This window comes from Calypte anna, chromosome 5A (assembly GCF_003957555.1).
Source record: "Calypte anna isolate BGI_N300 chromosome 5A, bCalAnn1_v1.p, whole genome shotgun sequence".
Taxonomy (NCBI): Eukaryota; Metazoa; Chordata; class Aves; order Apodiformes; family Trochilidae; genus Calypte; species Calypte anna.
This window is the reverse complement of record NC_044251.1, coordinates 29,015,071-29,040,022: the sequence shown is the minus strand read 5'-3', so window position 1 is coordinate 29,040,022 and position 24,952 is coordinate 29,015,071. Positions and strand designations below refer to the sequence as shown.

The 24,952-nt window shown below is 41.7% G+C and overlaps 1 protein-coding gene across 1 annotated transcript in view; it reads right to left on the bottom strand.

The window, feature by feature from the left end:
* C5AH14orf132 (chromosome 5A C14orf132 homolog) overlaps positions 1 to 24,285 on the bottom strand; it is a 30,056-nt gene extending 5,771 nt beyond the window's left edge. The window contains exon 1 of the mRNA XM_030452369.1: positions 24,224 to 24,285. Within this exon, the coding sequence (XP_030308229.1) occupies positions 24,224 to 24,250 (27 nt within the window). The 5' untranslated portion in view covers positions 24,251 to 24,285. The remainder of the gene's footprint in view (positions 1 to 24,223) is intronic.
* Positions 24,286 to 24,952: the final 667 nt, after the last annotated feature.

The following is a 24,952-nucleotide window of genomic DNA, read 5'->3' as shown; positions in this document are numbered from 1 at the left end:
AACAGGATTTTCTTTAGAGGTAAGAGCAACCCACAGAGTTGTATCAGTTTAATATAGAACAGGACTCCAGAAGGGCTTCAAACACCAAGCTTCTGAGATTAAACTCTTTAATCATATGTGACAGGAAAGAAGTGCTGATTATCCCACCTAGTGCCAAAATACTGTATTTAATTAACTAGTCTCCTGCTCTGATCCAGGCTGCTATTTTCTTTCTGGTGTCTATTATCTCTACTACAGAAGGAGAAAAAAAACCCAAGAAACAGTCAACTAAAACAATCTGGGGAAAAAGAAAGGAAAGAAAGGAACACAGCCTAGGTTGTAATGTTTTGCTGTCTCAATGGACAGCTTTGCTGTAAAGACACAAGGTGCTAACAGAGACTGCAAGCAAGCACACAGCTAAACAGTATCACTGGATGTTGCTTACACAGAGAGTAAGTGGGTCTGCACTTCCCGGGGGACAAAGATGAAAAGAAGAGTAACAAGGTGGTTGTGATGAGAGTTTATATCTAGGAAAAGCCAAACAATGTGGTGGAAGTGGAAACACACACAGCAGAGCTCAAGAGCAAATGCACAGGTATAAACTGAACTAAGTCTCATTTCTTAAAGTGAAAAAGGGCTGCACAAGCCCCTCCTCCATCATGATCTTTTCAGACATATCAATATCTGACAAAATATTGATGCTTCATTATCAATTTAGCGTTGTGGCCACAGAATCAGAGAAAGAAGGCTGAACTTTCTGTCCTTTTGATTTTTTCCTTCTGCTCCCTCTTCCTTAGCTAACAAAGTGCTTTGGCTATTTGTGGGGGAAGAGGAGTGGGAACTGGCAGCCATTCACAGTAATGGAAACAACAACACAATTTCAAAACTAGAACTAGTTCCAAATTAAAAATTGTTTAAATCACTAGACTTCAGACATGGGCAAAAGCAGTGATTTTTGTAATCAGGATGCTTCTCACAAACACTAAAAGAATTTCAAGAGGCACATGTTAGGGGCTAGACCTAGAAGGATGCAACATTTTGGAGGTCATTTTATCAATCTAGAGAAAATAACCACATGTAAGTTGTTCTATGTTGCATATGCTGGCCACTGCTCAAACCAAAACCCAGTAGCAATTAAAATATCTTGCATGCTAGCTCCAATCCCTGCCACATAGCTTCTGAAAAATTAATTGGCTGAGGCTTAACTAAGCCACAGCAGCATGAATAGTATAGCACAGCTGTTTCATCAGAGAAATTACTTATTACTCCATGCAGACCCAGAAGCTTTAAAACTATACATCTGATGTATTTTACATAGTGATAGTTTTACAACACAAACAAGTTGGGATACATTTGCCTATTGAGGGAAGCAATCACTACCATTACATCTCTCCTGTACCTAATAATATACTATGTATGCTTCATTTTCAGCACCTTTGAAACAGCAACTTGGAATCTATCTTCAAATATGATAGTAGGTCAGTTTCCCCAAAATAATGCAAACCTACTGGGGAAAAAAAATATTCTGTAATGACTTCCAGAGATTAACTGTCCCACAGAAAATACTCACAGGCACCCAATGGAAAGCCTTAGAAGAGAAAATGAGCAATTTAATAGTCTCAATGATTATTTTGCTTATGTTTATAGAGGAAACAGAGGAAAGAGAAAACTGGTAACAATGTATGCAGTTTTATTTTGGCTATGCCTCATTTTCATTCAACATTTTTTTCCTAATAATTTTTTTCTTTTCCTTTCATTCTCATACTGCATTATGTTTTCACAAATAGAAAGGGTTAGGGCTGAGGTATGCACACAGAATATTTGAGGTATATCTCCCATGTCTTATAAAGGCTTTTTTTGTAAAAAATTTTGCTTTTTCATTTGGCCCGTAGTTCAAGACACACAGCAAGCCTGAGAGTCAAAAAAAACCAATTTAACATGGAGATGGGAAAAAAAAAAAGAAGCTGATACAGTTGGCCCTTTTCATGTCTGCAGACCTTGAGTAGGGATTGGCACGAAGGTCAAGTAGAGCATACAGAGCAGCTTCTAGGAAGAAAGGAGGACTGACAAATGTTATACCTACTGAGTACACTTTGCTTGATAGAATACCAACATCTGACAAGTTGCCATACATCTTGATCTCAGGCTCAACATATGACTCAAACAACATACAGACTGCACATCCTCCTCATCTCACTGTAATGCTTCAGTAGCTGTTTATACCTACAGAAGAAAACACAATTTGCTTAAAAACTATTTTTGCTCTGCATTTTTGTGTCATGCATGAGCTAACAACACAATACAGAAGAAAATAAAAAACAGAAGGCAAAAAAATGTTGACTGTTTCCTATTTTCTACAGTTTAGGAAGGATATCGAGGTCCTGGAGCAGGTCCAGAGGAGGGCAACCAGGCTGGTGAAGGGACCCGAGCACAAACCCTATGAGGAGAGGCTGAGGGAGCTGGGGCTGTTCAGCCTGAAGAAGAGGAGGCTCAGGGGAGACCTCATCACTCTCTACAACTACCTGAAAGGAGGGTGTAGCCAGGTGGGGGTTGGGCTCTTTTTCCAGGCAACTTTCAACAAGACAAGAGGGCATGGTCTTAAATTGTGCCAGGGGAAGTTTAGGTTGGATATTAGAAAGAATTTCTTTACGGAGAGAGTGATCAGGCATTGGAATGGGCTGCCCAGGGAAGTAGTGGATTCTCCGTCCCTGGAGATATTTAAAAAGAGACTGGATGTGGCACTCAGTGCCATAATCTAGCAACCGCAACGGTGGTTCAAGGGTTGGACTTGATGATCTCTGAGGTCCCTTCCAACCCAGCCAATTCTATGATTCTATGATTCTAAGAAAACTTTCTTCCAACATAACTATTTGCTGAATGTCATGAAGAGACTAAAAGCTCAATTACCTGTAAATCTTGAGTGCTTAAGAACTCAGTGCCACCAGGCAGCAGTTGCAACACTGTTCTAGGATTTACTGTTCCTGCAGCAGAGCCTGAGGAAGGGACATAACAACCACATCTCATCCACTTTAGTGCAAAGTCAGCAGGCACAGTGTGAAAACATTTCCCAAATCACTTAAGATAAGCCAGGATCACTTTGCTTTGCAGTAAAAGAGGAGCACCCATACAGGATATTTCACTGTCTCTTTTGAGGGGTGAAGAAACCTTCATCAAAGTGTAAGAACAGCCATCATCAGAGCCAAATATTCCGTATGTTCTCACAAACCCAGATTCTCACAATCTAGGTTTTGCTCCCCAACGAAGACCATCAAGGGATGATTAAGTGTGGCTGAACTAGACAGCAGCAGCTGATGTCTTTATCACACCAAAAGAAAAGAGAACAGTCAAGCCATCTGTGTTTGTGTGCTTATGCTCAAGATTGCTCAAGCAGTTCAGAGAATTTTCAGAAAAATGGAATAAATTACATATTGCTGCTTTCTGTCTAGATAAGCATGTTTATATATGTGCAGGCAAAAAGCACTCCTTGGTGGCTGACATGCACAGTACGGGCACAAATCAATGTATAATTTATTATACAACTATTTGCAATTCTATATTTGTGCTTTGTACTGTTACAGTTGCTGGGGCTGCAGAGGATAATTAAAGACATGAATATGTATTAGCTTTCCTTGGGAATGAATTTTTTTCCTACCCAAAAACTGATTTCTGCAAAAGCTTGTTCAGTCATTCTTGCACCACGAAAGGCTCAGCAGGAAACAAAGAAAATAAAAATGTATTGTATTTGCATTTTTCCTCCATTTTGTTCAGTGGAATCTGAACTGTGGAATTGCTGCTGGAAGACTGCAGACAGAAGGAGCAATGCAGTGGCCTCCCATTCCACATAGATGATTCAAGTTTGCACTCTCTGGTCTTAAGATCTTAGGGTGTTTGGAACAATGTTATGAAAGTACCTATTCCACAGAAAAAAATGTTTCTATCCCTGAACCTGACAATTCAGGTACAAAAGAATTTGCCACCATCAGAACAGTGCACCAGTTAAGTCTTTCACATCAAGGGTACTGAAGAGTAATTAGAAAACGGAGCCCTAGGTCAAGCAATGTTTCTCCACAGCCTGCAAGCCAAAGTGAACACACAGACTCTTCTGGACACCTGAAGTTCAGAGCACTCTGAATTTCAGGTAGTCAAAGCAACAAAACAGCCAAGGGATATCTTGGTGTTTTAAGATTCAAGGTTGAGACTGAAGCAAGACAAGTTCACCCACATACTCTGAGACTGATACTTGCACATACATGTCCAAATGCACAGTTTTGAGCTGGTGTCTTGCACCTACAGATGCAATTTAAAAATAATCCATCTGGCAAAAGCAGTCTAAGATTGAGTCTAAGATTCTTGCATGGGAATGCAAGAACTAAGCTGGAATATTAGGTAAGTGACCACTGTTCATTTGTAAGTTTACTTGAGAAACTTTTACCTTGTTAGGTGCTTATAGGAACTTGTCTCCTATTCTCATTATTACATCTAGACTTTAGAGTTGCACTAGAAAAGTAGCAGACACACATACATCTAAAATTATCTACATAGATCCATCTTAAAGGCAACTAAATCAATAAAGTATTAATACAACGAATAGTAGAGAAAACAGGAAGGTTTTTTGAAAAGGAATTATCATTTCCAAAAAGCAATTCTGCATTTTGTCTTTTTGAAAGTAGCCTGCATATCCTGAGTCCTTTTGTAATATGAATGATTGCATGCTGAAAGCATAGTCAAAGGGATAACAGAAACATCAGATGACAAGCAGTGGACCATAATAAACAGACAACCATGTTCACATAAGTTAAAATGAGGTCAAGTTAGAAAGTTCAAAATATTCCCAAAACAATGTTTTTTACAGAATTGCTTGTAGGCCTGAAGGCAAGAAAACCCTTCATGCAGTTTCTCTAAGGCCTATGATCTTTGCACTCTGTAAAATCACAGATCCTGCTTTCCTCCTTGCACATTCAATACCTGATCCAGTTCTCCCTTAAGAACAAATTGGAAACCATGGCATAAAATCACAATACACTCCTTGATGGGTGACACTGTACAAAATTGATGTCTGCATCACATCCTTAAAAGATTCCTTTCACCTGTAGTTTACCAGTACTTGAAGTTCCTCTATGTTAAGAAAAGACATTTTTTATTTATTGGCAAGTACGCAGATCTGATTACACAATAAAAATGCATTTAATCCACCCCATTGCTCAAACAGCATCTTGGAAATATGACTAACAAAATGCAGTACATTGATGCCAAAGGACTGCATGGCTTAAAGATTCACCATGAGCCACATTAAAATAAGCTCTAGCTCAGTTTGGGAACAAATGACCTAAAGAAATGGGAAATTATAAAATATTTACAAAATCTTCCAAGCTTGGCTTCTCTGGGAAACTTGCAAATTTCTCTTCAACCTTTTATTTTGGTTGTTGGTATGAATTCTAGTTAAGTCCGTGAAACAAACAAAATTTAAAATATAAGTACAACATGTTTTCACACCAATTCCAAACCAGGCTCCACTACTGTACAAACTAGAGGGGTTGTAGTAGCCCTTGGAAAACCTCTACTGGCTGCAAAGCAGAAACCCTAGGGAGCATAGGCAGCCACCCAATGGGACAAGAATAGTCTGAGACATAATAAGCAACAGTTTGAGAGATGGGAAAGAAGGCTGGTGCTCATCAAGAAACCCTTATTTGCCTCCTTGACAATGCCTGACTCTGCACCTTCATGAATTTACGTTTCTTTGCACTTCTTTCATCTCTTTTCTGTTCTTATTTCTTCATTTTTGGGGCAAGATGCTTGAACTCCGCTGTGATTTCATTAGTTTTCAGTTTACACAGAGACTGCCAGTCTCAGGTCCCAGTCTTGTCTAGTCACTTTGACTTCAGTGTACATAATTTGTGTCTGTAACTAGTATTTGTAGTTACCAGTGGTTCTTTAGACAAAGAGCTGGTCAGTACAAGCAACCAGTTACTCTCAGATACCCTTTACCTATCCATGGAATATCCATGCCTGCTATAGACATGAGAAAACCAAACCAGTGGATTCAGTGAACCCAACTCTCCTCTTTGAAATACTTTATACTGACATTTACTGCAGTAATATTGTATCAGTTTGGGGGACTTGTATATGAAAAAAATCACACCTGTTATTTTCTTTACCTCGTTTATGTTAGGAAACACCCCAGTGTCACATCAGCCTATTCAGAACAACCTGACATCAGAGATGATTCCTCTCAGGAACATCTTGAAGACATTTAAGAAGGCAGTTTCATAATCCTGAAGTGAATCTCTGAATAAACCTGTTTGACCCAGCTGTGATGCAAAACACGCTTACATGACACACACATTGAATGACAAAAAGCAGCATGTCAGCCTCCTCAGAAGGACCACAAAAAATGTCACTTTGATCCCTACAAAGCAGGATTGGGTCCCAGGAAATAAAAGAGCAAATGCAGCATGGTTAAACTTTAATTATATTTGGTTCCCTCAAAACAGATGCTCACAGACAGATTTCTGTTTCACCCACTAATGACTGTCATACACAATCATGTCACTGATTTCAGAGACCTGCAGCGTTTATATGCTTGCAGGCAAAACTGACAAGACACAGCTAAAGCACATTCACAAAATCCAACACCTGCTTCATCCAGCAGGGATATTCAGGTATTGCAACAGAGTTAACAGAACTAGACTGTGCCACACAATTTCATGATGATGAATAATACTCTGACTGTCCTGGTGCCTGTTCCAGTTTCTGTATATAAAAGCAATGGCCCTCCTGACTCTGGCTTGAGAAGCCAGAGAGTGCTCCTCTTCCTCTTCACTATCTGGTCTGGGTTTCTGGATCATCAGATACTGCTGAAAGGGTACCAGGAGATAGTAGTACAAGGAGACACACACAGACAGGCAGAGGGACAGAAGGAAGAGGTACAGCACAAATATGGAAGGAGATTTGTGGAGAAGACAAAGATTCCTTGAGTACCTAACACTGGCCCATGGTTAAGATCCCTCCCAAGAAATTTCAGTCTTTCTTATTACATTACAGCTAAGAGCCCCGTAAGATTTTACAATGGGCCTTGGTCAGCTTCAGATTGCTGCTTCAAGATCTAGGAAGAATGAGATGGGAAATGAATACTCATTACTATTAGTCCAAAGTCATGTTTCCCTAGGTTAGGTCTTCCTAGCTCAGATGAGAACACATCAAAATGGAGCTTGAGCCTGGGGCTATGCAGCACTGCTGTTATAAACCTCATTTTGTCTGATTTTATAAAGAGTAGCTTCTTTTTCTTACAGTTCAATTAAGGAAGGAAGAGGAAACAACCAAAAAAAACTTCAGCCCCTCACTCTGGCCGTAGAAAGAGCCTCAGTGTGAAAAAAGGGACTAACACACCAACCTCCCTGTATACATCCACTGATGCTCAAACACGTTCTTCAGATTCCAAGGAGGGATCCCAGGCTGTGTATCCCAGCTCTGCTTACAGCATTTTTCTTCCATCAAAGCACTAAATTACCCCAGCACTGATAGGACAAAACTGGTGCCACCATCTCCAAGTTGAAAGCAGAGCCTGGAATTTGCATGCCAGCCCCAGAGACAAAAGGTTGTTCACTAACTTGCCCAAGCCATAGCAGAAGATGTAGCTTCCACTTATCTGCTTCCATTAGGACTAATTCCCTTCTACAGTCCTATTCTGCTGGCACCACTTATGTTTCCACAAAGGGAAAGTGCTTGCTCTTTGAGGAGCTGTAGAAAAGCTGAAGTTCTACTTCAAAAATACTATCAGTACCCCCTGTCCACAGGTAGCCATGCTCCCTGTAAATCTGACCAATACCCATCCTTTCTGTTTCAAGCTTTTTACAGTTGTACCTTAAGGAAAACAAACAAACAAAAATAAACACAACAAAGCCATCCAGGTCTTGCTGACCTGATGAAGAAAAAAAGGTTTCTAGAAAGCATTACAGTGCATGACTCATCACTAAGAAAATACCATTGGGTGATGGCTGCCTTCAGAATGAACTGGCACCTTTCATTGAAAAGTGCAGTGTATCTTGCCTCTAGAAAATCCATTCTATTACTTGGAACCAAGCCCTGGCTACCAATGAAATTTGTCCTATAAAGAAGGCTCCAAACATGATGGGCTTTGAGTGAGAATCTGCTCACATGAAGAAAACAGCAGCAAAACCAGTCAGTCAGGATTTGTGTCAGAACAAGACCTATGCTACAAATCTGATTATTTGCACAATGAAGCACAAAAAAAAAAAAAAGTGGAACTAATTTACTTTATGGAACTTAATCCCTCTGACTGGTGTGTAAAGTTTCTTCTTGCCCTGTCTGGTTTGACTATAAGCTCTTCAGGGTTTTCTGCACTTGATCTGTGTCCAACACAAGACCAGCTGATGAATCTCCGAAGCATTACAAGTGTTCAGCTCACCTTTAACTCCAAAGCTGCCTTGATCCCTAACAGAATAGTGATATTCTAATGTTTATTTTTAATCTTTCTCATCTAGAGCTTATTTCACCAGTCCTAATGAACCAGTGGCTTCCCAACACTGAACACCTATTTCTGTTAGAAGAGTATCTTTCAAATTTTTTTTCTTCAGATCAACCAAAAGCTGGTGTTCAATGCTTCTTACTAAGAGGCTAAAATACAAGGGCACGCTCTTCCTTCTCCTGTGTATAGACTACAGCAGGGGATAAGTACTAATTAGATTGCCTCATATCTATTACTTGTGCCAATGTCTTTTCTTGAGTTTAAGCTGGAGGAAAAAATAAAAAGCCATTCCCCAAGATCTGTGCTGGAGCAAAACCACCTTAGGATCAAGCAGTGAAATCTGGCAGGCATAGTTAATATCACTCAAGTTATTCAGGTTGGGTGTGCTGACAAAAATCAACCTGAAGAACCAGAGCAAAATCTGAGTGGAGTTTTGTGTGCCTCAATATAAAAGGATATCAAACTACTGAGTGTCACCAGAGGAGGGCCAGCAAGATGGTGAAAGGTCTCAAGGGCAAGACTTAGGAGGAGGGACCCAGGTCACTTGGTTTGCTTAACCTGGAGATGAGAAGTCTGAGGGGTGACCTGATCACAGCCTACAACTTCCTCAAGGGGGGCTGTGGAGTGGTAGGTGCTGATCTCTCTCTGGTGACAATGATGTGACATGAGGAACCTGAATGAGCCTACATCAGGGGAAGTTCAGATTGGACATTAGGAAAAGGTTCTTCCCTGAGAGGATGGTCACTGGAACAGTCACCACAGGGAAGTGGTCACAGTATCAAGCCTGTCAGAGTTCAAAGAGCATCTCGATGACACTCTTAGTCGTATAGCTTAGTTTTAGGTGGTTTTTATGGGTCTCTTTGAACTTGAGATACGCTATGATTATATTATCTGCACTTCAGTCACATTTCATCATGTATCCTTTCCCCCCTCTCATTCTCACCTTTCTGCTTCCATTACACCTCTATTATACCTCATTTTTTCCATCCAGGTCAATTTCCCCTCTTAGCACTCCAATTCCTTCTCTCAATACCCTTTCTCCTGCCTTTGATTCTTCTCGGTTGCTTAGGCCACGGGTGATTTTGGTCAGAGGCTTCCAGGCATTTTAGGGCTGAGAAGTGCTCAGATGATCTTGTTGAGCTACACTTATGACAGTAGAAAAGGCAAGAAAATGCAGCACCAGCCTCTCACAACTGTACTTGGGCATCTAGAGACAGAACAAGATGTACTAAATATGAGATGACAGCCTTAAAATATTGCCTCATCCATATTATTTTCATCTCAGACCTTCAGCAAATCCTGTAATTTAGATGATGATATGTTTCTTTTCTTTGCAGGAGTGCAAACAAGATATTTTGTGCACAAAAAGTTTGACATTGGTGAATTACAGGGATACTGATGTACTCCACTTTCTCAAAAGGTTACCGTGATCTTTTGTTGATCAAGAGACATGATGTTACCAAGATAAATGCTTCAGTTGCTATTCACATCTCTCAGTGAAAAATCAAACATTTTTACACAAAGTGCTAAATAAGATACTTGTCTTGCCTGTGATCTTAATTGTGCTGCATTGTAACACAGTACAAATGTAAATTCTTTATGTTCACACACCAGTGCATGAGTATTTGCAACTCAGAAGTGAGCATGAAAGGCACATTTAACAAAGTTTCTTCCAGGTGATACCCTTTACATCTGCTGGCCATCTTGTCCTGCCAAGTATAACATTTATGAAGCAAAAGAAGCTACCAGCAAGACTAAATGCAATTTTAATAAAAAATGAACTGCTATTTTGTATCATGTATTCAGATAAATTAAATCTTCCCTTTTTTGCTATAAGGATACTAATAGTGAAAAGAAATTAATCTCAATCAGGCCAATGCTAATTGGACCCCAACCATTCTAAACATATCTGACATACAGTACAGAGGTGATGACTTCAGCTGAAGGCAATAGCCACCTCTTCTTAGACATCCTCATTTGAGCTCATTTGAGCTTTTTCTATCTTCTCTGAAGCCACAGAGCTAGCATAGACAAGCAATTCCTGCCCTCAGGATTGGTACATTTGTTGAAAACACACCAGACTACCTTAGGTTTAACTTAGCCAACAACTCACTTACACTGGTTAACTTGAACTTGCTGCTCAGGGGTCTTGATTTAAAAGATGCAGTGGGGCGAGGAGGTGCGGAAAAGCTACAAACAATTAACATTTGATCAGAGGTGGCCTGAAAAGGGAAAAAAAAATAAATCCATATCCCATCTTGACATACAGGTCTGAAGACAACTGTAATTTCAGTGATAGGGTGAAAAATCTACGCAGACTAAAAAACTGAAAAAGAGTCTTTGAAATGAATCGATGCACAAAAGCTGTTGCTAAAGACACACTCCTGAAATCCTAATCTAAAAATAGATGCATACACAATAGCACGAAAGTTTTTCTCCACAGATGCGGATAAAAAACATAAAATTTCTTCAGAATGGTGTTTGAGTACCTGTTTCATTCTATTACTCTAGGGATTAATAATTCTAGTTAAATAGAAGGGTTCCACAGAACTTTTGAAAATAAATTAAGAATTATTTATCAAACCTAAAAGTAAAGGAATGAGAGCAGGACAAAGCTGGCACTGAGACAGAACTACAGCTAGAAGGCTATGGGTACCAGCAGTTCAACTATTGCCCATCATTTTGCTGCCTTGAAAAAAGGATGGTTTTCAGAATGTATTATGGGAAAAAAGAATAAAGTGGCTTTGCTGTATGTGAGAAACTACATGCAAGGTTGTGGGGATACATGGGAAAAGACAACCCTGAAATCTAAAAGGTGGATAATGGAAGAGGTCACTGTAGGTCAACCAGCATTAGGAGATGAGATTTTGAAAGAAAATATAGAATGATGGATGAGACAGTTGGCACAAGGGTTAGTTCTATATATGGTCCTCATTTGAAAGCAGAAAACTAACTGAGTCAGACAAGGGACAGGAGAGTGATCAAAAAGCCAAAACAAACTACAATAGCTTGTTTCTTTGGTTAATCATTTCAGGTCTCCAAAACTTCTTGGTACTCCCAGTTTGCTCTGCATCTAGCTGAAGACCAGAGTGCTTGTCAGTCACTTGTTATTTTCTCAGCTTGTGTTTTTCCCTCCACAGGTCTATATGAGGCTAATTTGCTTTTTACTTACAGACAGTGCTGCTGCTGATGAGCAGTCTGTGGGCACTGCATCCATAGTGCCTGCTGTGCAGCAGAAGCAGTTATCAACAAAGTGCCTCGACACTGCCTGCAAGACAGCAAGGGCAAGTGGGTTTACATCTTTTGTGTATTTTTCTTTCAACTCTACATTTTCAGCACGTGGCAGTTTTAAGATATGCCCTGTTCTCCCTTGGACATACACACACCATGCAGGCAAGCTGGATGCTCATTTACACTGCTGCTTTATGGCTGCCCCCAGCAGCCAGTGCTCTGAACACTTACAGAGATGTGAATCTGAGGACTACCTTGAACAACACATGGGAGCAACTTTTCTCCTGGCATCCCCTTCTGTTCTTCACATACAGGCCCTTCTGCTGCTGTGGCAGATGAGGGCAGCCATGATGGTGGCCAGTGGCAGATGAAGCAGAAAAGCAGTGTCACTCTCCACCCACTCCTCTTCCCACTTGCTCCTCAGCACTCAGGAGCCACTGCTCTTCCCACATGAATGGGGAGCAGTTTTCTCCTGCACATTGGTGATAGGGCCAGGCCAGTCCTGTCCTTATGTGACAATAAGGCCTGGTAGCATCCTGTCACTGAGGGTGAGGGCTTTTCCAGGCAGGGAGGAAAACGTGCAGTCTCCCACTGGCAGGCATCAGATTTACATGATGTGAAGGCACGGGAACCCTTACTGCTGTTTTGCTTCCTGATTTTAAAAGCAATTTTTCCCATCAGCCTGTCTCTCTGAATTTGTCACATTGTCCGAAGAAAAGATTTGGAGGCTTCTTTGAAGTAGATTTAAAAAAAAATAAAATCCAGTTCTGGAGAAATCGGTTTTGCTGATGGTTCCTGCTACATAAATGCAGTGCTAAGCAGCACAGCCCACAGTTGAATCTAGACCTACAAAAACCCCCAACCTTGTGGCCCAGATTGCATATAAAATAAATGCTCCTACAGCAAATATGGTAGAACATTTGAAAGATAAATAAGAGTTGTGCTGCTTGAAACACTGGCTCCAGCAGTCTCTGGAGAAAAGCAAGTCTGGTTTATGATTAGAAAAAACGCAGGAGGAAAAATATAAGTACGAGAAAAAACAAAAAACAAATAAAAAACATGAAGACTGCTACATTTTGAAAGCTATAATCTGGTGCCTCTAGGGAAATGCACAGCTCTGCTACTGATGAATCAGTGGGATCTACATCAGGAGGCACCACATCCATGTGCGGGATCCTACACAGAACTATGCTTTTAAGTTACTGAATAAATACATCCCTTAACAGTTCTAAGGTACAAGTACCCAACTTATTTGGTACCAACTAACACAAACAGTACCATAATGCAGAGAAGTGGCAAAGGAGGGGCCAAATGGTGGCAGATACTCAAAGACTGCTTTAAAGAAAGGCAACATCAGCAGCGATAAAGCCACCCACAATAAGAGAAAAAGAAATGTAAGGTGTTTATCTATGGCTCTAATGTCATATCCCTGAAAACACTATTCATATACTAGCACCCACCCAGGAATGAGTTTATAAGTACACACAATCATGCTGTTTCCCACATACTTCAAAACCAGACTGATAGCTGAGATCCTAAAGGACCAGTAAGTCCCAGCTAGGAACACTGACAGCAGGCCGACCTGATAAGAAAACCTCTTTGTAGCAGCTACTGTACTACAACGCACCTCCTAGAGCCAGCTGCCAAGTGGTGATTACCACTGATCAGAATGTGTAACCAATCTGCTCAAGGGATGAGTGCTCTCATGTCCAAGCCAAAAACACAGCTCCTGCCACAAGATGCTTGTTCTGTGTGGTTCTCTCCACAGCTATGAGGAAGAGAGAAGAGGCAGAAAGAAAACCCAAGCACAACATCCGTGTCTCCCAATACTGCATCTGTGTGGGTTACTATGGACTTGCTTTTCTTCTGTTCATCTGAGATTGTCCCACTTCAGTCCCCAAAACAGACTACAAATTTTAATCCTATCAACTTTCCCAACTTTGTTTATAAATGCTCCACTGTCAGCCACTGTTTGACTTCATTAAAGGTTTTGTGCCTAAATACAACCAGATTCATAGCCACATTTCTGGGAATGAAAAGCTGGAAGATAAGAGCTGAAGCATTTGTTTCTTGGCTATCAAAGAGAAAATGTTTTATTTTCTTCTTTTTTTTTTTTTTCTTCTCAGTATTTTCAAACAAAGCAGGAAAGCAATCTGTAACTTTTATTTCTTTAAATATTCCCTCAACTATTAATTTGCTAAGCCTTTCTTACAGTAAATATTACTTGTCTATATGTGAAATAGTTACTCCTCACTACAGAGTGGGTAATAAAATCAGGGAATAAAATGGCAGCAGCAGGCAAGAAACAGCACGTTCCTACATCTGGAAAGCCACATCCCATCTCGGTGCAACTTCCCACAGAGGAGAAACAAATGCTTTCACCAGTTAAGGATGTGGCCTTTCCCTTAACTCTTATTTTAAATGAATAGAAAGAGAGAGAAACCCTCAGGTCAAGCATTAGGCTGCAAACCACACAGAAAGTGCTGACAGAGCTGTTTCGTTTGTGCCTTGGTATTTTTCAAGCAACTGATTTTAAAAATAAATTGCTAACCATGCAACTGCATGAGTACTGTGTGTTTATTCTGAAGTCAGTGACTGAGAAGCCGTAAACAGGTGTGACAGCTGCAGCAGCTCCTCTCTTGTCACCACTCTGCTCCTCCTGCCAGACAGGCAGCGAATGGGATGGCCACTAGGTCTGACAGGAACACAGTATGATCCTCAGGCAAGGAATCAGCTGGATTACTCTTAAACCTGGGGTTTCTGTCAAGATCAGTGCTCAGAGAGATGCTGCTTATCTTGGGGGAAGAGCACATCCCCTTTTGCCAGCTGGCCAAGCTTTACTGAAGTGGTGAATAGTCTGACAGTCCCATTTTTCCGAACTTCTGTAAGGTGACCTGCTAGATTCATTTTGAAGAAAATGACACAACAGCTACAGAAAAAAATTAAAAAACTCAGAGCTTATTAGTTATGAATCCAGCACCAAAAGGCAGGGCTGTAAGTGTAAAGCTTTAACTTCATCAATATCCAGATCTAGAGAGCGCTTGCTGGGACACTTGACTGCAGACACACCACGTAAGAAGGATTTGCTGCTTTGCCTTTGCCACCCATGGTCAGTTTAAGCTTCCCTATTGAGGAAGCATAAAATTACTAAAAGTTCTCCTTAAGACCCTTATCTCCTCTGCAGTACCACAGGGAAATCCTGAGTCCCTCTGTGTAGCCTTTATTTGAAGGTAAAACTTCACATTCCTTCTAAGAAATCTGGAAGTTTTTGAGAATGAAGATCACATAAGAAGTTGGATCAAGTGAGCACTAAATCCTTGCTGGATGTAGCAGTTGGACAATCCAGTTTCTTCTCCTTCTGTTTCATAGCCATAAGAAATGCCAAAGAATGTACCAAGAGAATAAAACATCTGCTGCCCTGACAACAAAATGATGCAGGATTTCACTGCCTTACCCATCTGCAGTGTCATGGCATGCTCCATCAGATGGCTCAGAGACCAAGGCAGAATGAACCATTTCACAGGTTGGATCCCCTAAAAGAAAGACCATTTGCTGTGCCTTATGGTTAATAACCACATATTTGATAGTTTTTCTCCAGATCTGGGACGGGGAGAGAAATGCATAAGACAGCCAAAGAGAGAAAAGTATTTTTAAATGCATTTCTGTATTTTTCTCCCTAGTGACTGATGGGCTCATAACCTACAGAAGAGAACTCAGGACTTTTCAAGATGAGGTGGTAAACTGTTCTGCTCCAGCTGGAGAGGCATCAAAACATGAAAAAGTGCAGATGGGGTGACACTTCCATTCCAGGGGGGGTTTATTCTACATCTATCACCATTCACTTTTTATTACACTTATCTGCAATGACTGCAGCATTTAAGTCTGTTCCACTTTCATCTCCCTTCTCTAAAAAGAATTATTTACTCTTTAGCTCCTACCTTCCAGATCTAAGCATGTCTTTGTGGGATTCGGATGAGAGCTGGTGCAGCTATAACATCTGCAATAAGGTATGAAAGGTAAGGATGAAGGAAATTAAGAACATAGAAAAAAGATATTCAAAAAGGACAGCAGACCTGAGTGGTAAGCATGTTCTCCTTTCAAGAGAAAAGGTCAGAAAATATCCCTCAGAAGAGTCCAGAAAAACTTACATGGAGGGGAAGACCAGAGGAAAGAAAAAAACCTAATTTATTTCAGCTGAAACTTGCTTTTGAGGAAAAGCTATTACAGTAATTTAAAATGCTTTGTCACTTACTGGAGATTATCAAGGCATTAATGATATACTTCATTTAAACAGGCGTAGTTCAGAAGATTACTCAAACACTTTAAGCTCACTTCAACACTCAGGTGGAGGCTAAGAGAACTGAAGTGATCAACTGCTCCAAGTCCTTGGGTTCATCTGTACTCTCAGAAAGCCTTTGAAACTTCATCTTTTTAATATGTTTAATTCCTTGTCCATCTGGTTGTTACTGTTTTTTCTCTGAATATACACCTCAACACCTCTACATATCAGCCTGAGACATGGCTGTCCTTTCTACTTCCATGCAGTGACTCTGCGTGTTCTCCCTTTCGTAACATCAGAAAAGCCTTAAAAGAAAAATTACAACAAACAGAAACAGCTGAGGTTAAAAGCTTCTTTTATTTATTAATTTTTAAAACATCTCTTTGGTAAACTAAAAGATTCCAACAGCCAACTGCAAAGAGGCATTCAGCTTTTCTGAAGCAACTGTAACATTCATGTTTTCTAATTAGCTGCTGCTTGGCAGATTTTGGCTCTGGCAGCTACCAGGAGCATGGAGTTAAGCTGAAAACTGAAGATTCATCCTAGGAGTATGTGTCATTTCAAACAGGCAGTGCTGTGAGACAGAGCTGCAAGGATTGTGTGGGTGTGCAAGCCACCAAGAGGAAGCCTGAGTGGGCAGTGACTGCCACAAACAGCATCAGTTCTGGCTGCCATGTACACACACTGCACATTCATATTTGCAGGGAGAGATCTTCCAGCCTGTGTTGCCTCTGCCCATAATCCTTTCAAAGCCACAGAGTACATTCAATAGGTGTCCACCAGCGTGAGCAGATCAAGCCACTGATGAATGATATGACTGTCATCAGATTACAACCAATGTTAAATGACTTTTCTTTCAAACTTGAGCATGTAGCCACTGGAAGAAAGTGCTTAAAACAAAAAGCCATCACTATTTTGAAAAACTTCTTAAAAATCAACACCCCTGTGGATGTGGAATGGATTAACACTTATCTTGTTTAGGATACTAAACTCATCAAATCAAGAAGCCTGCCAAAACAACAGAGGACTCCAATAGACTTCACTGGCTTAGGCAGACAATGTAATTCATTACAGAAAATACCTTCACGGAAAGTCAGTCCCAGCAGACAGAGGTAGCAAGCTGACAGCTGCTCATTGCTGGTCATTGCTCAATTTACTTGGGTTGCTGTTGTAATATTCTGCTTTCCACCTCAACGCACTTCATTTGAATATTCTAATATTTTCCTTCAATAATGATTGAATTTGTTGATATATCAATGGTCACCACACTGCTTTACTAAATCCTATGCAACTCTGAATGATTTGGAGGTTTTTTGGCTTTTGTCAAATATGGATATAAGGTTAGGAAAAATTAAATGGTTAAAATGGCTACCTAATGGCCAGCATCCATCCCATTTCCAACAAAACCTAAACCCCAGTTTTAAGTTTTAAACACAGCTCCCCCAGTGTTTGTAGCTCATCAGTGAATTGAGAAATTCAGACTAGATCATCAAGAACAAACAAACAAAAGCTTTAAAAGCAGGAGCACTACTATATAGTATACAACAGGGCTGGGCTCTTCCTACTGAAGAAATACAAGCCACCAGAACAAGAAAGATGAAGGTAGTGCTGCTTCATTTCTCTTACCTGCCACCTGTAGCTATTTTCTGTTTGCAACAGGACCCAAGCTGTTGCTGCCATTACTGGTGTTGCTAAAGGCTTTGGCTTTATCTTTTAATGCATGTGAATGTGTCTGTTTGCAGCCATCTCACAAACCTCCTTGCCACATCCGACAAAGATGGAAATTTGTAAGATCTGCTCCATTTGTGAAATCTTTAGCCCATACCTGGTGAAAATCATGTGATTAAAAAAAAAAACACTTCATAGAATTACTCTCACAGTTAAATGGACATGAAACCCAAAGACATTATTTCCAGTCTCTTCCTAGTCTCCCCAGTGCAAGGATGCACATAACTAGACTGTACAAATAGCTACATCATCTCCCTTCCCTACAAACCCCCTCTTACATCCTCCTTTTCTAAGATTTAGTGGCTCCTATGAGTAATGGGGCCTATTAATTGATGGAAATTTAACCACTCCGAAACAGGTAGTCCCAGCCTTCCCTGAATTAATAGTATGACCAACAGTAGGTTTCTCCTTGTTCTCCCAGGAGGTTTTGCTATGAATTGCAAAGCATTCTCACCCCATCTCTGCCAGGTTTTGAGATATTTTTTTAGGCAAGTGGACAGTCCTGATGATGTTACTGGGACAATATACACGTGTTCCAAGTGCTGTAACTGTTTAAGTGTTTTACTGGATCGGAATCCCTGCTTTCAGTATCTTTGACAGCAAATACAAGCACAATCCCAGAACAACAGCCTCTTCCAAGGTGCACTATCAACACTTCATAAATCCAGTACACCCAAATCTCTGCAGAATTTTTGAAAGCTTCATTGGCATAGAAATTTCTGCTATACAAGGCTTGGAAATGCAGTCTGCAGTGCCACTGCAGAGATGACAAAAGTGCAGGAATTGCTCATCTTCCCTAATAAAAATCTACAGCAGTTGTGTCAAGCAATTAGCAGAAAGACTTCCCCAGAAAATAATTCTCATCTCAACTGATGGCAGCAACCTGGATGAGGACACCACTGATTTCTGCACAAAGAACAGGATTTCTGCAACATCTGAATTAAGCAGCTGGCTTCTGTGGCTGTGCCATACCACAGCGAAACACCACAAGGACTTAAGCTTGAACTTTGACCACCTGAGACACCCTCAGTTAAACTCAGAACTGCTCTTTCAGCTTCCTGGTGCTTTGATTCTATATATAGGAGGTCAAGACATTCTGAAGAAATCAAAGGGTGCCAAAGAAAATTTAACATTTGAAAGCAAACAGAGCTGGTAGAGCAATGGTCAGTGCACTGTTACACTGTATGTAAGAGAGCACTTAACTGGACATTGAGAGAATGCCTACATCCTCCTAGCTAACATTTATTAATGGTTGATGCTACAGATCAAAGAAGCTTTGTCTTAGGTCTTAGATTACAATCAAGGCAGCTTTTGATAAGAGGAGGTTCATGCATCTTTAAATCCTGATTTTCCATGTAATTTGGTATAGAGATTAATTTTTTGCAATCACACATTTTAAAGAAAAAAGTAGAACAGATCAGTCGTAAGCTTACACCAGCTTCCATGAGACCACCCTGCCTGGCACTGTCACGCATGGATTCTCCCAAGTACAAACATGACTGAGCAGGCTCTCTCTCCAGAGGCAGGCAATGGATTCAGCTTTCTTGGCACATACATGGAGCACACAGGCACACACACAAGCTCATGCTGAGCAAGGAGCTGGGATTCTATTCTGAGTTGGTGGGAATAACCTGTCAAAACCACAAATCTAAACTGAAGGTTTTAATACCTTCAGATTACCTTGCTGTAGAAAGAGCATGAGTTTAACAAAGGCTTTGAATTGTTCTTGACTCCTGAGCTGGAGAAAACATAAAAAGCAGCAAAACCGATGGAGGGTTGTCCTGCACTTCGGTTCCTCTGCACTGATACAGCAGATCTTATTTGTGTATCCTCCAGCATCAAGAAATCTCATTAGAAAGGAATTAAAGGATATTGCCCCTATGTCTGGGAATTCTGGAAATACAGCAGCTCTGTTCAGGTAGCTGCATGTCCAAAAATATCAGGCACACCCCCTGCACACGTGCCACTTTTGCACAGACATGTCTTCTGTGACAAATCTTTTTCTTCTATAGAATATGATGATTAAGTCAAACTCGGTTTACTGAGTGTATTCCAGTGCTTTCCAGATGTTACACAGTTTGAAATAATATATATTTAATACAGAGGCATGGCAGCCTTGGACTTCTCATACTGACATGGCTATAAGCACCTACAAGGCTTTTTAAGGATAACCACCCTGCTCTGGGGAAAGTGAACTGAACAACAGCCAATGCAATGCTCACAGTGACTCAAATGATCACTGGCCAGATCTGAAATCCAAGTAGCAGAGAATAATAGAGAGTAATACAGAACACAAACCCAATGAAATTTAAATTATCTTTAGTACTTTATGTTTTTTCTCTCTGTACAAAACTTGTTAATTATTTTTCTCTAGCTTCTGAAGCATGTCATGGGGTTTTTTATTAAAAGAAATCCTCAACACTACAATAGAAATTAAAGTTTACAAAAATAATTTTTAATCTCTGACACTAAACACTAGGCAAAGAATTTAACTTATTGTATTTCAAATCCTCAGAATTTGTTTACAAGGAGCTCTTAAGCACGGAGAATCAACAGATAATTCATATGTAAACTAAATATGACTGAGATCAAAATAAATCCATAGAAATTACCATGCTCCCAAGGCTCTTAATAGATTTTCCCTGTTCAGCATATAAAAGAAGAAAAGATCCTTTATCTGACAAAAAAAAAAAAAAAAAAAAAAAAAAATTTTTACTATATGGAGATTTACCCAGCCATAAAATATTGCAAGTTAAAGACATCCATTCCTTATTTTCAATATGAGACAAAAAATACAGGAATCACTTAGGGAAAAGGTAAATTACAAACATAAATCTAGAAAAATACATAACTGGCATGATGAATGCAGGCACTGTTCAGCTCATATCGATCAGTATCATACCAAAGACTGTGACATCATTTCTTTCTCCTCTAGCTTCCCAGTTTTTCCCCACCAAGCACCTCTATTTTTTCAAGTTAAATACACATTAGAACCCTGCTCCCATTAACCCAGATGCAATTTTCGTTTTCCATGAACATTTTTTTCCATGAAAAATGCTTTTGCCAGCTGTTAACAAATATTAATGTCGGTGTGTCAGAAGTAGGGAGGGGGCAGCTGACAGCAACCCCCTGACCCTGCTGAACAGCACTGAGTGATCTTAGACCAGACCCAGCTCTCAGAATCCCCCCAAACCAGGCTTTTGTGCTGGAAGCAAAAGTCTCTACCTATAAGAAGAGGCAATTTGTCAGGTTGCCTAGACTACAAGAGCACTATGGAATCACTGAACAACACACAGAAACGAGCCAGTCATACTGCTCAGCAGTGGCTGAACAGCTCTGGCAGAGTATCTCAATGTGTACAGGATTACTGTCATTAAAATCTGGATTTTAAATGAAAAAAAAACCAAACCAAACAAAAAAGTACTGGGTAATAGGATTTGACCAGGTGTAATTCATGCTTATTAGCACCACTGACCTGAATAGGGATTGAGTAGAACACTGAACAGAGGACACCAAAGCCTGCACAATCAACTGCTGATGAATACACAGATATAAAAAGGCTTATTTTAACAAGAGATTTTATTGTTACAGTCAAAAGCTGTTTTTCATGACACAGGTAATAGATCTAGTACACTGAGATGTTCAGATGTGGCTGTTTAAGCTGGACATCCAAAACCTAATGCTGCATCTACAGTGCACAGATCTGTTAGCATTACTATCTGACAACCTCCAGTTCTACAACATTTTTTATCAGCAAAATGTTATCTTTTCTGCAGCATGAAATGTATCATTTGGGGTGGGCATGTCATTTATCTTTCTGCTGGCACATGGAATAGTTTCAGGGTCTCCCAGTCACAAACCACCTCATTGACATTTTAAACAGGGAAGGAAGATGCTTAAGATGAAGGCTGTGTTACCATACAGCTGTGTTTCTAGAAAGCAGTTTCCTTGTATTCAGGTGTCTGAAGAGAATACAGTTATCCAGATGTGCAAGCTCTCACCCACTGAACCTTTTATCAAATGCACTAAAACTTTCCTTAAAAGACACTGTTATCTACCTGACCTTACCTTTTGCCCTGAGAGCTTTAGAGGAGGTAAGATTATTTTTTTTTTTACAGAATTGTAGAATCACAGAATAATTTGGGTTGGAAGGAGCCTTAAAGATCACCTACTTCCAACCCCCCTGACTGGGCAGGGATACCTCCCACTGGACCACCTTGCTCAAGGTCCCATCCAACCTGGCCATGAACACTTCCAGGGAGGGGGTAGCCAGAACTTGCTTAGGTAGCCTGTTCCGGTCTCACCACCCTCACAGGAAAGAATTTCTTCCTAATGTCTAACCTGAATTTCCCATCTTCAAGTTTGAAACAATTCCTCTTGTCCTCTTACTACACCCGTGTGTAAAAAGCCCTACCCCAGCTTTCTTGTAGGATCCCTTCACACATTGGAAGGCTGCTATAAGGTCAGTTTTAAGCTTCTTGAACACACTACAGTATCCCTGAAGCTGAAAGTGTTAACTTAATTCACACACACCTTCTATCTCTGTGTGTACAACACAGGGTCTCTAAGGTGCAGATCATTTATGGTGTCTCACAAGACATCTAGCAAAGCCAGATAAGGACCATGATGAATGGTGCAAAGAATAATACACAAAAGCAACTTACAGGAGCTCAAACAGTCCACAGTATCCTGTAGAAACTAAACTAACCTGAGAGGAAATCATTGCTTTTATATCATTAAGCAACTCAGTTTAGGAATTACCTCTTTTTGTGTGAAGTGAATCTTACTTCACCCAAAGCCTGCCCTGATGCATAATATGCTTTTCTTCCTTAAAAAGATGTTGCCTGAAAAAAGGTAAATTCCACAAAATCAACAAAGTAACAATGAAAAAAATTTATTCTTTGTCACTTCTAGTGACAAAGGAAAGCAGTACACCAGCCCCAGACGATCAGAAGAACCACACATAATTCACTACAAATCGTTGCATTGATCTTAGCAAGTCCAAGACATATTCATACAGGGAACTTCTTTGAGAGGACTAAAGCTTTGCAAGCCCTCAAATGCACAGAATTAGGGTAGAAAACAGGTGGCATATAGGAGAGCAAGAATAAGGAAGAACACAGAAAAGGAGAAGGTGGCACTGGTCCCAGCTTTGGCACACACCACTCTGATTACTGGTAGAGCCTGCAGCTGTGCTGCACCACTGCTTCCCTGCAACAGGAGCATCAACCCAGTGCACAGGGAACAGATGATGGTCAGAGGGAGCTGATTGATCATACTGAGAAGGATCACAGGAAAATTACTTGACCCTTGACAATTCAAATTTCCTTTTGAATATTCCAGTTCCCAGTAAGATCACAAATTGGTAGAAATGGTGCCTTCCACCTCCCCATTGTCATTTCCCTTAAAAAATATTCTTCTTATAGATATCTCCAAATGGAGGAGTGAGTCCAATCCTAACTTCAGAAAAGCAGTGCCTGATACCACCTCAGAAACAGGTTTTGAGACAGTAGTAAGACAGAACAGTCATCATGATAATGAAACAGAACATGCCAGCAAGGATCAGATTTGGTTTCCACCAACTATTTCTAGCTGAAGTCAGTGCTCAGGCAGCAACAATGAAGAAAGGCCTCCCTGGCACTTACTCCATCTCTAAACAGCAGGTGATGTTTTTTACAAAAAGCTGAAACTTGGGTCCAAAGCATTCCTGAAAAAAACCCCAACTACCTACACACATTTAGGTATCTGCATGAATCGATCAGATTATCCTGGAAAAATATGAAATAGATGTGTGTGACTTTTTCTGAAGCACATCACTGTTTGTTTAAAAACCTGATTCACTGGGATTCATCAAGATGATTTTTGGCTTTGGGTGGCTTATAGCCATTACATATTTCTCAGTATATTAAGCATCAATATGATGAACACCAATAACCACGATCATGCCTCGAGCTGAAACCCGGAACTTAGCTGCAATTTAAACAATTTATTCAGGCAAACAGAAGAGTATTTCTATATACGCCAAGCTAGATCCTGTGAGCAAAGACAACAAGTTACAAAAACGCAGATGCACGTACAAATGCAGTACGGATGGGAGGAAGAGAACCGAAAAATCTCATCTCCGATTTCTGTTTACAATCTGCTGTCGGAGGAAGGCGAGGGGCTGTGCTAAGCCCGCGGGCGCTGTAACCGCAGCAGGGAAGCGGGAGGGAGCGGGCAGCTGCCGGGCGGGGCCGCGCTGCCGGCGCTAACAGGTGCTGAGCCCAACAACTTCTCGTAATTACCGCAGCGCCTCCGATTCCCCCCGATCTTTTTCTCCTCTTCTGTTACTTTCTTTTTTTTTTCCTTTATTTTCTTTCCCACCCCTGGCTCCCACCCTAAGCCGCGGCCGCCCGGATTTACCGCCTCGCCGACGCAACTTTGGAGCGGGAAGAAGGAAACTCGCGGAAAACGAGAGAGGGAGATGCGTGCCCCCTCCCCGCCGCTGCTGCTGCCCCGGGGCCGGCCCGCCCCAGCCTTACCTGCGCGGCCATGAAGGAGAGGTCCATGGTGCTGCTGCTGGAGCTGCTGGAGGAGCTGGAGGAGGTGCTGAGGCTGCCGCTGCTGCTGCTGCTGCTGCCGGGGGCGGGCGGGGCGCGGGGGCGCGGCGCGGGCGACGCCTCCCCCAGCAGCGGCGGGCGCGGCCGCGACAGAGGTGCCGGCACCGGTACCGGTACCAGTTCCAGCTCCGGCGGGTGCCGGCGCGGTTCGGCCCGGCACAACCCGGCGCGTCCCGGCGGCCGGTTCCGCCAGGGGGCAGCGGCGGCAGCGGAGGCGACCCGGCCCCCGCGCAGGGCTGGGCCTGGGTCCGCCCCCGCGGCAGGGGGGGGCGTAGCGGACGGGGAGGGGCGCCCGCCCCGGGCAGCACCTGGGGGGCGAGTCCGTCCTGCAGCCGGACGGGAACCGCTGTCCCTCCTGGCCGGCATCGCCGTCAGGGGCCGGAGTGGCCGGGGATCACCCCAGCGCCGGGGCTGGCCTCAGCCAAGAGAAGCTTTTCGGTTCCTCCAGGCAAATATGGGCTGGAGCTGACGTGGAAGAGCTCCGCAGCCCCGTTTCATGCTCGGTGTCACACGGGCTCGCCCGGGCGCCCCGGCAGAACGAGGCAGTGGGAGCGGCAGCAGGAGGAGAAGTCCCGGGCAGGGTCCTGCGGGCCGGGAGCTGCTGATGGGCGAGTGCTAAAGAGCAAAGGGATGAATTATTAACGTAGTACG